The sequence below is a fragment of the Orcinus orca genome, chromosome 5 (genome assembly GCF_937001465.1).
Source record: "Orcinus orca chromosome 5, mOrcOrc1.1, whole genome shotgun sequence".
NCBI lineage: Eukaryota > Metazoa > Chordata > Mammalia > Artiodactyla > Delphinidae > Orcinus > Orcinus orca.
Genome location: NC_064563.1, coordinates 81,816,933 through 81,838,618, shown reverse-complemented (window position 1 = coordinate 81,838,618; position 21,686 = coordinate 81,816,933). Strand labels below are relative to the sequence as shown.

At 35.2% G+C, this 21,686-nt stretch overlaps 2 protein-coding genes across 2 annotated transcripts in view; both read left to right on the top strand.

Annotated features, from left to right (window-relative positions):
- Nucleotides 1-21,686, top strand: part of SLC15A2 (solute carrier family 15 member 2) — a 779,020-nt gene that overhangs the window by 699,341 nt on the left and 57,993 nt on the right. The gene's annotated exons all lie outside the window — the stretch shown is intronic.
- EAF2 (ELL associated factor 2) overlaps nucleotides 1-21,686 on the top strand; it is a 50,194-nt gene that overhangs the window by 13,517 nt on the left and 14,991 nt on the right. The window contains exons 3-4 of the mRNA XM_004278551.3: nucleotides 730-866; nucleotides 2,862-3,007. Of these exons, the coding sequence (XP_004278599.1) occupies nucleotides 730-866; nucleotides 2,862-3,007 (283 nt within the window). The remainder of the gene's footprint in view (nucleotides 1-729; nucleotides 867-2,861; nucleotides 3,008-21,686) is intronic.

Genomic DNA, 21,686 nt, shown 5'->3' with positions numbered 1-21,686 from the left:
TCCTAGAGAATATACCCACATTCTGGATTTCAAATTACTTCTGTCTGGGATTATATAACTTGTTTCTCCTTCCTCATATTTCCTATAAACTGGTAGTTATTTCTAAAGCCTTGATGAGAGTTAGATTCTTTGTGGGTTTTTTTTCAGGCAAGAACACTTTATAGGTGATGCTGCCTACTTTCTTTTATATCACATCATGAAGCACATAATGTCTGGTTGTCCCACTTTTAAGGACACTAAAATTGATCAGTGAGTTTAATGTAACATATGTTCCCTGATACATTCATTTTCCTTAATCTGCATAGGGAAGCCCCCCTTTAATAAAATGCCAGATTTAAAAAATTAAATTTAGGTAGGAAGAAGAGGAAGAGTAGGAAATATAACTCAGGACTTTTGTTCCCTTATTGTAAAGTATATTGGTTGTATTAGAATTGAATCCCAATTTCCTGTTGTAGACCACGTCTACAAAGATTTGTGAAACGAATCTTTACTGGCTCAGGGCAGCTGCTTCCTCTGTTCCCTTTCCTCAAGACAGCAATTTTGAGATCTCAGCCTCTCTTCATCTGTCTTTTTTACTATACTCCTTATTGCCAGAGTAGTAAATTTAGGCAGTTAGGTGACTTGAAGTACAGTATATCAATAGATTGAGAAAGACAGAAGATCTCAAAGGCCCTCTCAACTGAATTTCTATGATAAATTTCAAGTAATAATAATTAATTTTTTAAACAGGGTTCAACTACACCAGTAACTGTTTTCAAAGGTTCAAAGAAACCTTACTTAAAAGAATGCATTTTGATTATTAACCATGATACTGGGGAATGTCGACTAGAAAAACTCAGCAGCAACATCACTGTAAAAAGAACAAGGTATGTGGTTAATGAAATAAATTATTTAATCAACACATAAATTGCTAAGAGAATGTCAGTGAAAAAAGTTATTGGATTAAGTCACACTATTACATAAGGGTTATTTCTGTCTGGTACAAAATTTTTTTTTTTTTTTTCTTTTTGCGTTACGTGGGCCTCTCACTGTTGTGGCCTCTCCCGTTGGGGAGCACAGGCTCCAGATGCGCAGGATCAGCGGCCATGGCTCATGGGCCCAGCTGCTCCGCAGCATGTGGGATCTTCCCGGACCAGGGCACGAACCCATGTCCCCTGCATCGGCAGGCAGACAGACTCTCAACCACTGCGCCACCAGGGAAGCCCTACAAAAATGTTTTGATCTTTTTCCAAGTTTAAATTTGGTGAAGATCCTTTAGCCAGAAGCTTTTACCATTTCTCCCTATGATATTTAAAAGCTTGTTTTGTTTCTGTATGTTTTCTTATATGTAGGTACGTCTTTTATTCTACTGTAGATACTTTTGTAGAACTGGACTAAAAGGAGCCATTACACAATCTCCAAAATAATTTCATTATCAGTAGTAAAATTTTATCAAGCACTTAGAAAATGTGAGGCAAGAAAAAGGAGAACTTCCTATACAAATACTAACCTCAGAACGTCCACGTTTTAATTGGATTAGCAGATAATTCTATTAAAAATGTCAATAAGAGAACATAGCCATCTCAAATTGTTTTTTTGGGGGGAAATAGGCAGTGCATTAATTAACATGTTTTTTGGGGGGAAATAGGCAGTGCATTAACAAGCCATACAAATAGTATAGATAAAAATTGTTCTAGGAATTAAAGGAAGGAAGACATGGTTCATCGGAGCATTCAGGGAGCCCTTACTGATGTACCTTAAGAGGAGGTTAAGATTTAGGGCTTTTTTTCCCCCCAAACATATTTCATGATAAGGATTGCCTTTGGGTGCTTGTTAAACAAATGAGTTCCCCAGTTCAACTACAGATCAGAGAAGGAGCCCAGGAAACTTTTTTTTGTTTTTTAATTATCCCCTCTTCCCAGGTGATTTTTATTTGTAGGAAAGTTTGGAAAATACTGATTTAATTGATCAGAGAGAACATGAGGATGTAAACAAGACAGGAATGTATCTGACTTATTTGGAACCTATGAATAAGACTTGCTTGAATAGAGCAGAGATTTGTTTCTTTCCCTGTATACAAGTATAGAAAGTGGGGTATGAGGTTGAAAGTAGACTAGAGGTAAGGTTATAAAGGTAGGTTGCCTTCAATATTAACTATGAAATTAGGACATTGTCTTATTGACGGTGGTTGCATATTAAAGTTTTTTTAACCAGGGATCGACATGCTTACATTCTTGTTTTGAAATGTAAATCCACCAAACAAATTGATTTAAATGAAACAATGTGGGAAAGAGAAAAATGCACAAACCACGATGTTTTAGAGTAGGAATGAAGAGAAAAGTGAAGTTCTAAATACTTTGTGAAGGAAGGACTAACAGGATTTGGTGACTGGAAATGGGAGAGGCAAAGTCAAGCATAGTTGTGTTATGTACTTTTTTTTTTTAAGTATTGAAGGGAAAGTATACGAACCTCCTTTAATAACATGTCTTAACCTTATGAATGAGAAATGTGGGAGTGATTTAATTTTAACAGAAATGGTAATTTCAGAATTTAGGGAATGTAATGTGTCTGCTATACTCATGTATAATTTCATTTTATTTTAGTCATTTGTGTATGTCTTATCTCTTCAGTTTTGAGCAGTGGCTTTTTTTAAATTCACATTTGTATCCCTCAGTGGATTTGTGTGTATGCCATGCCTATAGCAGGGCTCAATAAAGGTTTGTTAAATAATGAATTAAATTAATGCTTTAATCCTTGAATATCGTTTTAAAGATCTCTAGGAAAAAGAATAAGTGGTCGATTTTAGTAGCTTTGTAAGTTGAAATTGTTGTTATATTGCAATCATCATACCTGTTTTGACCTTTTGATGTTCTTAATTGCAGAGTTGAAGGAAGCAGTAAAATTCAGTATCGTATAGAGCAGCAGCAGCAACAAATGCGGAATTCAGCTAGGACTCCCAATCTTGTAAAACATTCTCCATCGGAAGACAAGATGTCCCCAGCATCTCCGATGGATGATATTGAAAGAGGTAAAATCTATGAGTATGTAATGGCCCTTTAAAATAAATTATTAATAAATGTTAAGTGAAATTTTTCATTTTAATTGACAAGGGAACTAACTGTAAAATTCTAAAAACATAATGTTTTTTGTTATGGTTCTAGGGGAGAAGTGTAGTTTATGATTTAGAGTATTAAGTACGTAAGCCTGTGTCTATATAACAGAATTTATATTTTTTATTATTCAGGGGAAAAAGTAACTGTTTAGATATGTGTAACTGGAGTTTTCTTCTTTTTGACAGTTGTGATGATTCCAATTTAGTCCTTCACAGCGTCTTCTTGTTGAAGTTTTTTTATGTGTAGCCAGACTATAGATGTCTAAGATGTAGCCAAACCAGTAGTGGAGTGAGGAGATGTAGTAAGCCAAAGCAGCAGGCAAGTTCTTCTGAACTGCTGCTCACTTCTCAGCAGGTAGGTGCTTCTAGAGAGGCACAGTCTTTTTGAAAGTAAGGAAACTTAAATCTCCATTTTTTTTTCTAGCTGCAGTTTGGGTGTTTATGTTATAGTAATTGTGGTAGGAGTAAGACCCTGGTCACCAAAGTTTATTTGTTTCTACACTTTGCCTTCATAACTTGCATATAGCTCTCCGTTTCCACTTGCCCCCTTCTAGGCCCGGTATAGTATTAGTTCCCTAATATATTAGTGTTCCCTTTTCAAACAATAAGGAAAATATAAGCTCAGAACCCTTGTTGCTACAAGGGATCTTGAATTTTATTTTATTGTTATATCTGCTTCCAAAATGGATTTGAATCATTATATCATTTTATATATGTGTACAATAAAAATCTGGAACAGAAAATTAAGATATTGGAGGGAAGAGGAAGCAAATTTGCTAATTATTAAGACATTAAATTTATATCTGAGCTTCCTATCCACTAATACAAAACTGAAAACTTTAGTATATTTTGTATTATCTAAGAGGTTCCAAAGATTTGGACTCTTCCCTGCTACTAAATTCTAAAAGGAATTCATCGTATGGAACCTGTTCTTTGGAGAATTAAACTATATAGTATCTTCAACTATAATTTTACAATACAAAAAGAAGTTTCTCTATGTGACAGGTTTTTAGCAGAGACCTTAATAAAAACATTGTATTGTAGAATATAAGTTAAGGTAATCCAAGCATAAGATCTAACTTTGTATAAGAATTTACAGTTTGCAGAGCATGTTCCTTAGACTATCTTCTTTTAAATATTTTCTTAATATTTGACCCTACTATGCCAATGCCTACTGCTATGGTTGAAACACTTTTTTAAGTTTATGATTAGATGTCTGTCAGCTTTACTAGTGTTTCTCTGGTTTACTTTTTACATTTACCTGTTTGGGCTATCTGGAATTCTAGTCTAAGAAATAAGAATCTAAACTTCCTTCCTCCCCAACAGTGTAATTACATAGATATTGATAGAGAATCAACAAATATAGTATTGAAAAAGAGTATCAATATCCATTTTTTGAATAAGCCAGTATTTCTTCTGCTGATATGAAAAGCCATTTTTTAAATTCAGTTTTTATTTTATATTGGAGTGTAGTTGTGTTAGTTTCAGGTGTACAGAAAAGTGATTCAGTCATACATATACATGTACCTATGCTTTTTCAAATTCTTTTCCCATTTAGGTTATTACAGAGTATTGAGCATAGTTCCCTGTACTATGCAGTAGGTCCTTGTTGACTATCTATTTTATATATAGTAGTGTATATATGTTAATCCCAAACTCCTAATTTATCCCTCCCACCTTTCCCCTTTGGTAACCATAAGTTTGTTTTCGAAGTCTGTTTTGTTTTGTAAATAAGTTCATTTGTATCATCTTTTTACATTTCACATATAAGTGATATCATATGATATCTGTCTTTCTGTGTCTGACTTATTTCACTTAGTATGATAATCTCTAGGTCCATCCATGTTGCTGCAAATGGCATTATATCATTCTTTTTTATTGCTGAGTAATATTCCATTGTGTATATATACCACAACTTCTTTATCCATTCATCTGTCGTTGGACATTTAGGTTGATTCCATGTCTTGGCTATTGTAAATAATGCTGCATTGAACATTGGGGTACACGTGTCTTTTCAAATTATGGTTTTTCTCCGTATATGCCCAGGAGTGGGATTGCTGGATCATGTGGTAGCTCTATTATTACTCTTTTAAGGAGCCTCCTTACTTTTCTCCATAGTGGTTGTACCAATTTACATTCCCACCAACAGTGTAGGAGGGTTCCCTTTTCTCCACACCCTCTCCAGCATTTATTGTTTGTAGACTTTTTGATGATGGCAATCCTGACTGGTGTGAGATGATACCTCACTGTAGTTTTGACTTACATTTCTCTAATAATTAGCGATGTGGAACATTTTCTCTTGTGCCTTTTGGCCATCTGTATGTCTTCTTTGGAGAAATGTCTGTTTAGATCTTCTCCCCACTTTTTGATTGGGTTGTTTATTTTTTTTGATATAGAGCTGCATGAGCTGTTTGTCTGTTTTAGAGATTAGTCCCTTGTCGGTTGCTTCATTTGCAAATGTTTTTTTCCATTCTGTGGGTTGTGTTTTTGTTTTGTTTATGGTTTCTCTTTGCACTGCAAAAGCTTTTAAGTTTATTTTTAGGTCCCATTTTATTTTAAGGTCACATTTGTTTATTTTTTATTTTATTTTCATTACTCTAGGAGGTGGATCCAAAAAGATATTGCTGCAATTTATGTCAGAGTGTTCTGCCTATGTTTTCCTCTAAGAGTTTTATAGTATCTGGTCATACATTTAGGTCTTTAATCCATTTTGAGTTTATTTTTGTGTATGGTGTTAGAGAATGTTCTAATTTCATTCTTTTACATGTAGCTGTCCAGTTTTCCCAGCATCACTTATTGAAGAGACTGTCTTTTCTCCATTGAATATTCTTGCTTCTGTCATAGATTAATTGACCATACGTGTGTAAGTTTATTTCTGAGCTTTCTATCCTGTTCCATTGAGCTATATTTCTGTCTTTGTGCCCGTACCATTCTGTTTTGATTACTGTAGCTTGGTAGTATAGTTTGAAGTCAGGGAGCCTGATTCCTCCAGCTCCATCTTTCCTTTCAGGATTGCTTTGGCTATTTAGAGTCTTTTGTGTTTCCATACAAGTTCTGAAAATTTTTTTTCTAGTTCTGTGAAGAATGCCATTGGTAATTTGATAGGGATTGCATTGAATCTGTAGATTGCCTTGGGTAGTATATTCATTTTGACAATATTGATTCTTTCAATCCAAGAACATGGTATATCTTTCCATCTGTTTGTGTCATCTTTGATTTCCTTCATCAGTGTCTTACAGTTTTCAGAGTACAGGTCTTTTGCCTCCTTAGGTAGGTTTTTTTCCTAGGTATTTTATTCTTTTTGATGTGATGGTAAATGGGATTGTTTCCTTAATTCCTCTTTCGGATTTTCATTGTTAGTGTATAGAAATGCAAGATATTTCTGTGTATTAATTTTTTATCCTGCAACCTTACTGAGTTCCTTGATAAGCTCTAGTAGTTTTCTGGTAGCATCTTTAGGATTTTCTATGTATAGTATCATGTCATCTGCAAAAAGTGACAGTTTTACTTCTTCTTTTCCAATTTGGATTCCTTTCATTTCTTCTGCTTCTCTGATTCCTATGGCTAGGACTTCCAAAACTATGTTGAATAAAAGTGGCGAGAGTGGACATTCTTGTTTTTTTCCTGATCTTGGAGGAAATGCTTTCAGCTTTTCACCACTGAGTATGATGTTAGCTGTGTGTTTGTCATATAAGGCCTTTATTATGTTGAGGTATGTTCCCTCCATGCCCACTTTCTAGAGAGTTTTTATCATAAATGGGTGGTGCTGGATTTTGTCAAAAGCTTTTTCTGCATCTATTGAGATGATCATATGGTTTTTACTCTTCAGTTTGTTAATGTGGTGTATCACACTGATTGATTTGCAGATACTGAATAATCCCAGCATCCCTGGGATAAATCCCACTTGATCATGGTGTATAATCCTTTTAATGTACTGTTAAATTCGATTTGCTAGTATTTTGTTGAGGATTTCTGCATCTATGTTCATCAGTGATTCTGACTTGTAATTTTCTTTTTTTGTCTGATTTTGGTATCAGGGTGATGGTGGCCTCATAGCATGAGTCTGGGAGTGTCACTTCCTTTGCAATTTTTTGGAATAGTTTCAGATGTATAGGTGTTAACTCGTCTCTAAATGTTTGATAGAATTCACCTGCCATGCCATCTGGCCTGGGCTTTTGTTTGTTGCAAGTTTTAAAATCACAGTTTCAATTTCAGTACTTGTGATTAGTCTGTTCATATTTTTTGCTTCTTCCTGGTTCAGTCTTAGAAGTTATACCTTTCTAAGAATTTGTTTATTTCTTTTAGATTGTCCATTTTCTTGGCATATAACTGCTTATAGCAGTCTCTTGTGATCTTTTATATATCTATGATGTCAGTTGTAACTTCTCCTTTTTCATTTCTAATTTTATTGATTTGAGCACTTTCCTTTTTTTCTTAATGAGTCTCGCTAAAGGTTTATCAATTTTGTTTATCTTTTCAAAGAACCAGCTTTTCGTTTCATTGATCTTTTCTACTGTTTTCTTCATCTCTATTTCATTTATTTCTTTTGTGATCTTTATGATTTCTTTCCTTCTACTAACTTTGGGGTTTGTTCTTCTTTCTCTAGTTTCTTTAGTTATAAGGTTAGGTTGTTTATTTGAGATTTTTCCTGTTTCGCAAGGTAAGATTGTATTGCTATAAACTTCCCTCTTAGAACTGCTTAAGGTAATTATCGATATGTATTTCTGCTTGTCATTTTGTTCATTGTTTAGGATTTGTTTTTGTAGGTGTTTTTTCTTCCCTTCCTCTTTTGTTCTTTTCTCTTTTGATTTGATGACTGTCTTTAGTGTTGTTTGGATTGTATTTTCTTTTTTTCTGTGTATCTATTGTAGATTTTTGGTTTGCAGTTACCATGATGTTTTGATATAGCAGCCCATATATATATATATAGATATAGATATAGATATAGATATATATGGTTGTTTTAACACATTTTTTACCAGCGACATATTACAGCCTCAGGTGTTAGTTTCTGCAAAAACCCCCAGTCAATAATGTGTTAAGTTGCTGTTCTCTTAATTTCAGATGTATTTCCAATATCCTACATTTGTACTCTCCTCTTCTCACGATATATTTGTGTATGGATGATATCCTAGCTTTACTGTATGTTTCTCTTTACCTGTTAGATTCTCTTGTTTCTAGTTACAGGCTTTTCTTTTCCACCTAGAGGAGTTTCTTTAGCATTTGTTGTAAAGCTGCTTTGGTGGTGCTGAATTCTCTTAACTTTTTCATCTGTAAAGTTTTTGATTTCTCTGTTGTAGCTGAATGAGAACCTTGCTGGGTAGGCTATTCTTAGTTGTACGTTTTTCCCTTTCATCACTTTAAATATATTGTTCCACTCCTTTCTGGTCCACAGAGTTTCTGCTGAAAAATCAGCTGATAGACTTATGGGAATCCCCTTGTATGTTATTTGTTGATTTTCTCTTGTTGCTTTTACTATCTTCTCTTTGTCTTTAATTTTTGTCAATTTGAATAATATGTGTCTCAGCATGTTCCTCCTTGGGTTTGTCCTGTATGTGACTTTATGCACTTCCTGAATTTGAGTGAGTGTTTCCTTTCTCATGTTAGGGAAGTTTTCAGCTATTGTCTCTTCAAATATTTTCTCAGGCCCTTTCTCTCTCTCTCTTCTCCTTCTGGGACCCCTATAATGCAAATGTTGGTCAGTTTCATGTTGTTCCAGAGACATCTTAAACTGTCCTCATTTCTTTTCATTCTTTTTTCTTTATTCTATTCTGCAGCAGTGATTTCCACCATTCTGTCTTCCAGCTCGCTTATTTGTTCTTCTGCCTCATTTATTCTGCTATTGATTCTTTCTAGTGTATTTTTCATTTCAGTTATTGTATTTTTCATCTGTTTGTTCCTTAAATCTTCTAGCTCCGAAAAGCCATTTTTGTCACATGCAGAATTTCTTTCTGGACTTAAGTCTATCTCACAACATAAGATGTACAGTGGCCAATACATGTATGAAAAGTGGATCAGATTCACTAATGCTTTCAAAGTTCAAATTTTAAGATTAAAAGATATTTTTTTCTAAAATTTAATAGTTTTATTCTTGCAATGTCTGACACTGTGCAGGGGTTACAAGAGTATGCCTAGAAATGAATAAGCTAAAAGTTTAACATAATTTCAAGGAAAAATGGATAAATTCACTTAATAGTGGGAGATTTTTAGTATATCCCCTCTCAGTAATTGATAGATTCAGGCAAACCCCAGATTAATACGATTTGCAAAACACCATTAAGAAACTTGAACTAAGTAGACATACATAGCACTTCCACTGTTTGAGATATACAGGTTTTTCAAGTCCGTGTGAAATTAAAAAACAAAACAAAAGAAAACTGACCATGTGCTACATAGCAAAGCATCTCAACAAAAAAAGACATTTTGGGACTTCCCTGGTGGCACAGTGGTTGAGAATCTGCCTGCCAATGCAAGGGACACAGGTTTGATCCCTGGTCTGGGAAGATCCCACATGCCGCGGAGCAAGTAAGCCCGTGCATCACAGCTACTGAGACTGCACTCTAAAGCCCTTGAGCCACAACTACTCAGCCCGTGCACCACAACTACTGAAGTCCAAGTACCTAGAGCCCATGCTCCACAACAAGAGAAACCACCACAATGAGAAGCCCACACACCGCAAGAAAGAGTAGACCCTGCTCGCCACAACTAGAGAAAGCCTGCACACAGCAACAAAGACCCAATGCAGCCAAAAAAAGATATTTTTCTTTTTTAATTGAAGTATAGTTGATTTACAATATTATTTTAGTTTCAGGTATACAGCATAGTGATTCAATATTTTTATAGATTATAACCCACTTAAAGTTATTATAAAATAATGGCTATATTTCCCTGTGCTGTACAATATATCCTTTTTAAATTTTATTTTATACATATTAGTTTGTATCTTTTAATCCCATACCCCTATCTTACCCCCACTCTCTCCATGGGTAACCACTAGTTTGTTCTCTGTATATGTGAGTCTGTTTCTGTTTTGTTATACACATGTTTTGTTTTATCTTTTAGATTTTATATTACACATATAAGGGATAAGATACAGTATTTGTCTTACTCTCTCTGACTTATTTCACTAAGCATAATACCCTCTAGGTCCATCCATGTTGTTGCAAATGGCAAAATTTTGTTCTTTTTATGGCTGAGTAATATTTCATTGTGTATATATATATATGTGTGTGTGTGTGTGTATAAATACCACATCTTCTTTATTCATTTATCTGTTGATGGACACTTAGGTTGCTTCCATATCTTGGCTATTGTAAATAATGCTGCTGTGAACATTGGGGTGCATGCATCTTTTCAAGTTAGTGTTTTTGTTCTCTTTGGGTATATACCCTGGAATGGGATTGCTGGATCATATGGTAATTCTATTTTTAGTTTTTTTAAGGAAGCTTGGCTGCACCAATCCACATTCCCACAAACAGTGTACTATGGTTCCCTTTTCTCCACATCCTTGCCAACATTTGTTATTTGTAGACTTTTTGATGATAGCCATTTTGACAGGTGTGAGGTGATATCTCATTGTGGTTTTGATTTGCATTTCTCTGATGATTAACGATGTTAAACATTTTTTCATGCACCAGTTGGCCATCTGTATATCTTCTTTGGCAAGGGTCTATTCCAGTCTTCTGCCCATTTTTAACCAGATTGTTTAGGTATTTTTGGATATTGAGTTTTATGAGCTGTTTATATAGTTTGAATATTAACCCCTTATTAGTCATATCGTTTGCAAATATTTTCTCCCAATCAGGAGGTGGTCTTTTCACTTTGTTGTTAGTTTCCTTTGCTGTGCAAAACTTTTAAGTTTAATTAGGTTCCATTTATTTTTGCTTTTGCTTCTTTCTTCTTAGGAGACAGATCAAAAAATATTACTACAATTTATGTCAAAGAGTGTTCTGCCTATGATCTCCTCTTGGAGTTTTGTGGTTTCAGGTCTTACATTTCTGTCTTTAATCCATTTTGGGTTTATTTTTGTATGTGGTATTAGGAAATGTTCTAATCTCATTCATTTACATGTAGCTGTCCAGTTTTCCCAGCCCCACTTATCGAAGAGTCTATCTTTTCTCTATTATGTATTCTTGCCTCCTTTGTCATAATTGACCATAAGTGCATGGGTTTATTTCTGTCTCTTTATTCTTTTCTACTGATCTATGTGCCTGTTTTTGTGCCAGTATCATGGTGTTTTGTTTTTATAAATTTATTTTATTTATTTATTTTTGGCTGTGCTGGGTCTCTGCCACTGCACGCAGGCTCTCTCTGGCTGCATCGAGTGGGAGCCACTCTTCGCTGTGGTGCATGGGCTTCTCATTGCGGTGGCTTCTCTTTGTTGCAGAGCGTGGGCTCCAGGCCTGCGGGCTTCAGTAGCTGTGGCGTGTGGGCTCTAGAGTGCAGGCTCAGCAGTTGTGGCACACACGGGCCCAGTTGCTCCACGGCATGTGGGATCCTCCCAGTCCAGGGCTCAAACCCACATCCCCTGCACTGGCAGGCAGACTTCCAACCACTGCACCACCAGGGAAGCCCTATCATGGTGTTTTGATTACTGTAGCTTTGTAGCATAATCTGAAGTCAGGGAATGTGAAACCTCAAGCTTTGTTCTCTTTTCTCAAGACTACTTTGGCAATTTCGGGTCTTTGTGGTTCCATGTGAATTTGAGGGTTATTTGTTCTAGTTCTGTGAAAAATGTCATGAGTATTTTGATAGGGAAAGAGAAATTTTTTCATTTATCTGCTTGGTAGTAGCTAAAATAATTGTCAACATCCAGTATTGGTGAGGTTATAAAGGGAAACAAATGTGTGCATACATTTTTGAAGAAACATAAATTGACATATGTTTTTTTGTAGAGGAATTTTTCCTGCAAAACACTTAGAACAGGGTCTAGCACAAAGAAACTACTATATAAGGTTCTGCTCTCATTATCATCCTTATTTGCTAATAACTGTTAAATTAAAAGTGTGCCTATTCCTTACCTAGAAAGTCTAGAAATTTCTCTTATTGTGAAACTTGTACAGATAGATACATAATTACATAGGTATACCTATATCAGTCACATAAGAGTGCTCAAAAAAACCCAAAAGCTAGCAGAAGGAAAGAAATCATAAAAATCAGATCAGAAATAAATGAAAAAGAAATGAAGGAAACAATAGCAAAGATCAATAAAATTAAAAGCTGGTTCTTTGAGAAGATAAACACAATAGATAAACCACTAGCCAGACTCATCAAGAAAAAAAGGGAGAAGACTCAAATCAGTAAAATTAGAAACGAAAAAGGAGAAGTAACAACAGACACTGCAGAAATAAAAAAGATCATGAGAGATTACTACAAGCAACTCTATGCCAATAAAATGGACAATCTGGAAGAAATGGACAAATTCTTAGAAATGCACAACCTGCCAAGACTGAATCAGGAAGAAATAGAAAATATGAACAGACCAATCACAAGCACTGAAATTGAAACTGTGATTAAAAATCTTCCAACAAAGAAAAGCCCAGGACCAGATGGCTTCACAGGCGAATTCTATCAAACATTTAGAGAAGAGCTAACACCTATCCTTCTCAAACTCTTCCAAAGTATAGCAGAGGGAGGAACACTCCCAAATTCCTTCTACGAGGCCACCATCACCTTGATACCAAAACCAGGCAAGGATGTCATAAAGAAAGAAAAGAAAACTACAGGCCAATATCACTGATGAACATAGATGCAAAATACTAGCAAACAGAATCCAACAGCGCATTAAAAGGATCATACACCATGATCAAGTGAGGTTTATTCCAGGAATGCAAGGATTCTTCAATATACGCAAATCTATCAATGTGATAAACCATATTAACAAATTGAAGGAGAAAAACGATATGATCATCTCAATAGATGCAGAGAAAGCTTTTGACAAAATTCAACACCGATTTATGATAAAAACCCTGCAGAAAGTAGGCATAATAAAGGCCATATATGACAAGCCCACAGCCAACATCGTCCTCAATGGTGAAAAACTGAAAGCATTTCCACTAAGATCAGGAACAAGACAAGGTTGCCCACTCTCACCACTCTTATTCAACATAGTTTTGGAAGTTTTAGCCACAGCAATCAGAGAAGAAAAGGAAATAAAAGGAATCCAAATCGGAAAAGAAGAAGTAAAGCTGTCACTGTTTGCAGATGACATGATACTATACATAGAGAATCCTAAAGATGCTACCAGAAAACTACTAGAGCTAATCAATGAATTTGGTAAAGTAGCAGGATACAAAATTAATGCACAGAAATCTCTGGCATTCCTATATACTAATGATGAAAAATCTGAAATGGAAATCAAGAAAACACTCCCATTTACCATTGCAACAAAAAGAATAAAATATCTAGGAATAAACCTACCTACGGAGACAAAAGACCTGTATGCAGAAAATTATAAGACACTGATGAAAGAAATTAAAGATGATACAAATAGATGGAGAGATATACCATGTTCTTGGATTGGAAGAATCAACATTGTGAAAATGACTCTACTACCCAAAGCAATCTATAGATTCAATGCAATCCCTATCAAACTACCACTGGCATTTTTCACAAAACTAGAACAAAAAGTTTCGCAATTTGTATGGAAACACAAAAGACCCCGAATAGCCAAAGCAATCTTGAGAACGAAAAAAGGAGCTGGAGGAATCAGGCTTCCTGACTTCAGACTATACTACAAAGCTACAGTAATCAAGACAGTATGGTACTGGCACAAAAACAGAAAGAAAGATCAATGGAACAGGATAGAAAGCCCAGAGATAAACCCATGTACATATGGTCACCTTATCTTTGATAAAGGTGGCAGAAATGTACAGTGGAGAAAGGACAGCTTCTTTGATAAGTGGTGCTGGGAAAACTGGACAGATACATGTAAAAGTATGAGATTAGATCACTCCCTAACACCATACACAAAAATAAGCTCAAAATGGATTAAAGACCTAAATGTAAGGCCAGAAACTATCAAACTCTTAGAGGAAAACATAGGCAGAACACTCTATGACATAAATCACAGCAAGATCCTTTCTGACCCACCTCCTAGAGTAATGGAAATAAAAACAAAAATAAACAAATGGGACCTAATGAAACTTCAAAGCTTTTGCACAGCAAAGGAAACCATAAACAAGACCAAAAGACAACCCTCAGAATGGGAGAAAATATTTGCAAATGAAGCAACTGACAAAGGATTAATCTCCAGAATTTACAAGCAGCTCATGCAGCTCAATAACAAAAAAACAAACAACCCAATCCAAAAATGGGCAGAAGACCTAAATAGACATTTCTCCAGAGAAGATATACAGACTGCCAACAAACACATGAAAGAATGCTCAACATCATTAATCATTAGAGAAATGCAAATCAAAACTACAATGAGATATCATCTCACACCAGTCAGAATGGCCATCATCAAAAAATCTAGAAACAATAAATGCTGGAGAGGGTGTGGAGAAATGGGAACACTCTTGCACTGCTGGTGGGAATGTGAATTGGTTCAGCCACTATGGAGAACAGTATGGAGGTTCCTTAAAAAACTACAAATAGAACTACCATATGACCCAGCAATCCCACTACTGGGCATATACCCTGAGAAAACCAAAATCCAAAAAGAGTCATGTACCAAAATGTTCATTGCAGCTCTATTTACAATAGCCCGGAGATGGAAACAACCTAAGTGCCCATCATCGGATGAATGGGTAAAGAAGATGTGGCACATATATACAATGGAATATTACTCAGCCATAAAAAGAAACAAAATTGAGCTATTTGTAATGAGGTGGATAGACCTAGAGTCTGTCATACAGAGTGAAGTAAGTCAGAAAGAAAAAAGACAAATACCATATGCTAACACATATATATGGAATTTAAGAAGAAAAAAAAAATGTCATGAAGAACCCAGGGGTTAGACAGGAATAAAGACACAGACCTACTGGAGAACGGACTTGAGGATATGGGGAGGGGTAAGGGTGAGCTGTGACAGGGCGAGAGAGAGTCATGGACATATACACACTACCAAATGTAAGGTAGGTAGCTAGTGGGAAGCAGCCACATGGCACAGGGATATCGGCTCGGTGCTTTGTGACCGCCTGGAGGGGTGGGATAGGGAGGGTGGGAGGGAGGGAGACGCAAGAGATATGGGAACATATGTATATGTATAACTGATTCACTTTGTTATAAAGCAGAAACTAACACACCATTGTAAAGCAATTATACCCCAATAAAGATGTTAAAAATATATATATATAAAAAAACAAAAAACAAAAAACGGAAGACTTGTCTTTAGCTTATTTTCGCTGCTTGCTTGCACTTTAATAAGTTGATAAATGACATTTAAACTCAATAATTATGATTAACTCTGTCCCACAATTTTTAAAAGCACTGGTGATTGTGTGCGCCTGCATGTGCGCACCTTTACAACCAGTAAAATAAAGTTCTTGATCAAAAAAAAAAGAATATTTTGTGGTTTCCAAATATATGGAATTTAAGGAAAATCTTGGGCAGGCTTAAAACAATGACAACATATTTCTGCTCTTAAATCTCCAATTTGTGTAGGGTCAGTAGGGATAGTTCATAGCTGTTCTAGGAACAGCTGGTGTCAGCTGGACTGACTTGGGGTCTAGCAGCTGGAATCATTTGAAGACTCACTTATTCATACCTGCCAGTTGTTGCTGGCTTTTGGCTGAGACTTTGGGGGTTGTCAGCTGGAAAATCTACACATTTCCTTTCCAGGTGGCCTGGGCTTCCTCACAACATAGTGGCTGGGTTCCAAGAATAAGGGTCGAGAAAGGGAGAGTGGAAGGGAGAAAGGATACAGAGGAGTGAGGTCAAAACTTTGTCTTTCTAATTACACAGGCTCAGAAATCATGTAGGATCACTTGTGTGGGTGTGTTTCTATGTGTATCTGACACAAAATTTTCATGTATTTAAAGTACAGTTTGCTAGGTTTTGACATATGTGTACATCCTAAAATTACAACCACAATCAGGGTAATGAACATATTTATCACTCTAAAAAGTTTCCTCCTCCTCCTTTGTAATCCCTCTCTCCCACTCCTTCCCACCCCATCCATTCCCAGGTAACTACTGATCTGCTTTATGTCATTATCATTAGTTTGCTTTTTGTAGAAATTTGTATCGGTGGAATCATATAGTATGTCCTCTTTTTTGCATAGATTTTTGCACTAAACATAATTATTTTGAGAATCATCCATTATTGAAGGTTGTATCAATAGCTCATTCCTTTTTATTGCTGAGCAGTAATCTACTTTATGGATATACAGGAATTTGTTTATCTGCTCAACCTGAAGATGGACATTTGGGTTGTTTCCAGTTTTTGGCTTTTACAAATAAAGCTGCTATGAACATAACATACAAGTCTTTGAAAAGACAAATGTTTTCTTTTCTCCATAGTAAATATGTAGGAGTGAAATAGCTGGATTGTATGATAGGTGTGTATTTAACTTTTTAAGCAACTGCCAAAATGTTTTCCAAAGTGGTTGTACTATTTTACATTCCTACCAGCAGTGTACATCCATATCAATGCTTGTATCAGTTTTAATGGGGTGTATAGTGGTATCTTATTGTGGCTTAATTTTTTTTAAAAAATAAATTTTTTAAAATTTATTTTATTGAAGTATAGTTGATTTACAATGTTGTTTTAGTTTATGGTATACAGCAAAGCGATTCAGCAGAAAAACCTGAGTGAACTTCTTGGCCAACCCAATGTGTATACTAGTTTGCATCTGGTAATCCCAAACTCCCAACCCATCCCTCTCCACCACCTCTCCCCCTTGGCAACCACAAGTCTGTTCTCTGTGTATATGAGTCTGTTTTTGTTTCATAGATAAGTTCATTTGTGTCATGTTTTAGATTCCACATATAAGTAATATCATATGGTATTTGTCTTTCTCTTTCTGACTTACTTCACTTACTATGATAATCTCTAGGTCCATCCATGTTGCTGCAAATGGCATTATTTCATTCTTTTTCATAGCTGAGTAGTATTCCATTGCGTGTATGTGTGTGTTTGTGTGTGTGTGTATACACACCACATCTTTTTTATCCATTCATCTATCAATAGACATTTAGGTGTTTCCATGCCTTGGCTATTGTAAATAGTGCTGCTGTGAACATAGAGGTGCTCGTATCTTTTTGAATTATGGTTTTGTGCAGATACATGCCCAGGAGTGGGATTGTTGGATCATATTCATTGTCACTTTAGTTTGCATTTCCTTAATGACTAATGATGTTGAGTATCTTTTCATGTCCTTATTTGCCATCATTATATTTTCTTCAGGCACAATGTCTATTCAAATCTTTTTACCCATTTAAAAAATTGGATTATTTATTTTCTTATTAGACTTTTAGGAATTCTTTATATATTTTGAATACAAGTTCTTCATCATATACATGCCTTGCAAATATTTTCTCCCAGTCTGTGGATTGTATTTTTTCATTCTCTTAACAATGTAATTTGAAGAGCCAAAGATTTTAATTTTGAATACATGCATTTTATCCATTTTTTTCTGGATTCTCCTTTTGGTGTCATATTGAAATTTTTTGCCTAAACCAAGATCATAGTAACAAAGGTTTTCTTTCATGTTTTCTTTTACAAGTTTTATAGTTTTACATTTAGGCCCATGCTTCATTTTGAGTCAATTTTTGTATATGGTACATGGTATGTATCAAAGGTTTTTTTTTTTTGCATGTGGATATTGAATTATTCCAGCACCATTTGTTGAAAAGATTGTCTTTCCTCATATATTTGCACCTTTGTAAAAAAAAAATCAGTTGTCCATATTGTGTGTGTCTATTTCTGGACTCTTTATTCTGATATGTTGATCTATTTGTTTATCTTTATGGCAACACCATATTGTCTTGATAATTGTAGCTTTATAATAAGTCTTGAAACCAGGAAATTTTAGTCCTACAACTTTGTTCTTCTCTTACAAAGTTGTTTTGCGTATTCTAGGACTCTTCCATTTTCACGTGAATTTTAGAATTAGCTTCTCAATTTCTGTTGAAATTATTATTGGGATTGCACTGAATCCATAGATCAATTTGGGTAAAATTGGCATCTTAACAATATTGAGTCTTCTGACCCATGAACACAGTATTTCTCTCCATTTATTTAGATCTTTAATTTCTCTCAGAAATGCTTTATGGTTTTCAACATACAGGTCCTTCAAATATTTTGTCAGCATTATCTATAATTATTTAATTTTTAATAATTATTTAATTTTCGGAAGCTATTATAAATGCTCTTGTTTATATGATTTTAACTTCTAATTGCTCATTGCTAGTAGATAGAAATAAAACCGATTTTTGTATATTGTCCCTGTGTATTTAACCTTGCTAAACTCACTATTCTAGAGCTTTTTTGTAGATACCATCAGCTTTTCTACATAGACAATCACGTTATCTGTAAATAATGACAATTTCACCTCTTCCTTTCCAATCTGGATGGCTTTTATTTCTTTTTCATGACTTACTGCACCAGTTAGAACCTTCAATACAACATTGACTAGAGGTGGTCAAAGTGGAAAACCTCTTGTTTCTGATGCTGGAGGGAAAATATTCAGTCCCTTACAATTATGTATGATTTCAGCTGTAAGCTTTTCCTAGATGTCCTTCATAAGGTTAACTTATATTTCTATTTTGCTGAGTTTTTATCAAGAATCACTGCTGAAATTTCTGCTGTTTTGAGGTGGCTTTTATTTTTCAGTTTTTAATATAGTGAATTATATGGATTGATTTTTGAAAGTTTGTATTCCTTGGAAAACCCCACTTAATCATGATGTATTGTCCTTTTAATATAGGACATTTCTTAACCTCAGCAATAGTGGCACTTGGAGTTGGATGGTTCTTTGTCAGGGGCTGTCTTATGCATTGTAGGATGTTTAGCAGCATCTCTAGCTTCTACCCACTAGATGCTAGTATCACCATTCCCCAACAGTTGTGACAACCAAAAATGTCTCCAGATTGCCAGATGTCTCCCTGGGTGACAAAATCATAGCTGGTTGAAAACCACTGTTATATATTATTAAATTTGATTTGGTAAAATTTTCTTTAAAAATTTTGTGTCTGTTCATAAGGGATATTTTTTTTTCTGGTAATGTCTTTGTTGGATTTTGTATCAGTAATTCTGGCCCTAAGGAATGAATTGGAAAGTATTTCTTCCTTTTTAATTATACAGAAGCATTTGTATCAAACTGACATTATTTCTTCCTTAAATAACTGGTAGAATTCACTAGTGAAGTCATCTGTCACTAGAGATCTGTGTGTAGGGTGTGGGGAGGGTTTTAACTACAACTCAGTTTTTTTTAGAAGATTTATGGATATTCTGGTTATCTGTTTCTTCTTGAGTGAAATTTAGTAGTTTGTGCCTTTCAAGGAATTGATCCATTTCATCTAATTTATTGAGTTTGTGGACATAAAGTAGTTCACAGTGTTCCTTTCTATTCATTTAATGCTGTAAGGTCTGTAGTGCTGTCACCTCTTTCACTCTGGATATTAGTAATTTACATCTAGTATCTTTTTTTCTTGATAAACCTGGTTGAGTTTGATCAACATTATTTATCTCAAGCAGTCAATTTATGTTTCATTTATTTTCACTTTTTTTTCTGTTGTCTTTCTTGTTTTGTGCTTTTGCTATTTTTTTCCTTCTGCTTACTTTAGTTTTAATTTGCTCTTCTTTCTCTAACTTCTTAAGGTACAGCTTAGTTCATTTAATTGAGACCTCCTTTTTCCCCCCAGTATAATCATTTAATGTTTCAAATTTCTCTCCAAGCTGTGCTTTAGTTGTATTCCACAGATTTTGATAAGTTGTGTTTTTATTTTCATTCAATTAGACGTATTTTCTGAAATCTTTTTGATTTCGTATTTGACCCATGGGTTTCTTAGAAGTGTGTTTAGTTCTCAACTACTTGAATATTATCTAGGTTCCATTTATAAATTTTAAATTATTTTGTTTTGATAGAGAACATATTCTGTGTAAGATCAGTCTCTTAAAATGTATTGTGGAACAAGATGACATAGACTTATCTATTTCTGCTTCTCCCCACTAAGTAAAACTATAAACCCTGGAAATAATGCAAAAGACAATCAAAGGAGAAATCTGAAAGAGGAAGGTAATCTGGTTAGGGACCCAAGGAAGCACTAGAAGAACAGCATATTCAGGGCATCTTGTAACCTCCTCCTTCAGAAGATGACAATTCAGGCCCAGCATGTCCTGACTCCAGCTTAGTTACAGAAGGCGTCTACTCAGATAGCTTATTCTTCTCCCAGATTGAAAGGGCTATCCAACAACAGCAGGCTAGTCAAGACAAGTGTTTCTACCGCAGTACACAAACACACACACACAAAATGGCAACTATGTGAGATTATGTGTTAATTAACTTGATTATGGTAATCATTTCACAATGTATATGTATATCAAAGCATCATGTTGTACACTTTTTATATGTGCAAGTTTTTTGCCAATTATACCTCAGTAAAGCTGAAAAAATTCATCTCTATGTATTGTGTTGCATTACATGTACTGGGGGAATAAGAAGAGAATTGGAGGACGGTTTCTAACAAAACAGATTTCAATTTTTACAATTTAAAACGTTCACATTCTTTTTTGTATTTTATTTGAGTTACATGGGTAATTAAGTATAATGGCATAAGTAAATATAGTATTTAAGTTTAGATATTGCCTATGTCTTTTACTTTTCATAATCCCAACATTGAATATAGCTCAGCTTGATAGCAGAGGAGCTTTTTATTTTACTTTTTGGGGTGTCTGAGAACTATGTGTATATGTTGTCCAGACATAGGACAGGGAGAAAGAAAGACTACCAGAGAAGAGCTGGGAAAGAAAGGTTTGGGTTCAGGGATGCAATTTTTGCTAGAAAAGTTGACTTTTAAAAAAGATTAATTAATTAATTTATTTATTTTGGCTGCATTGGGTCTTAGCTGCTCCACGCAGTTTTTCTCTAGTTGGGGCGGGCGGGGGCTACTCTTCATTGCAGTGCACAAGCTGCTCATTGCGGTGGCTTCTCTTGTTGTGGTGCGCAGACTTCAGTAGTTGTGGCACGCGGGCTCAGTAGTTGTGACTTGCAGCATCTAGAGAGCAGGCTTAGTAGTTGGGGTGCACGGGCTTAGTTGCTCCATGGCATGTGGGATCTTCCCGGACCAGGGCTTGAACCCGTGTCCCCTGCATTGGCAGGCGGATTCTTAACCATTGCACCACCAGGGAAGTCCTGACATTTTTTTTTAAACTCTTGGTTGGTTAGTAACAAAGACCACACTCAAGCTCTAACAGTAAGTGAGTTGGTGTCAAAATCTAAAATGCCAGTTTCCAAGCAGAATTTTAAAACATATATGGTCACAAGAAAGTGTTAGGAGTGATTGTTCCTGGAGAGTAGGATTAAAGGAACTTGAAGAAGGGGTAAGAAGAGGGATTTTACTTTTCATTTTCTACTAGTAGAGGAGCTTTTTAAATAAAATGCTTTAAATCTGTAAATGTACGTTTAGTCTTATTTATTCCCCATCAAGTT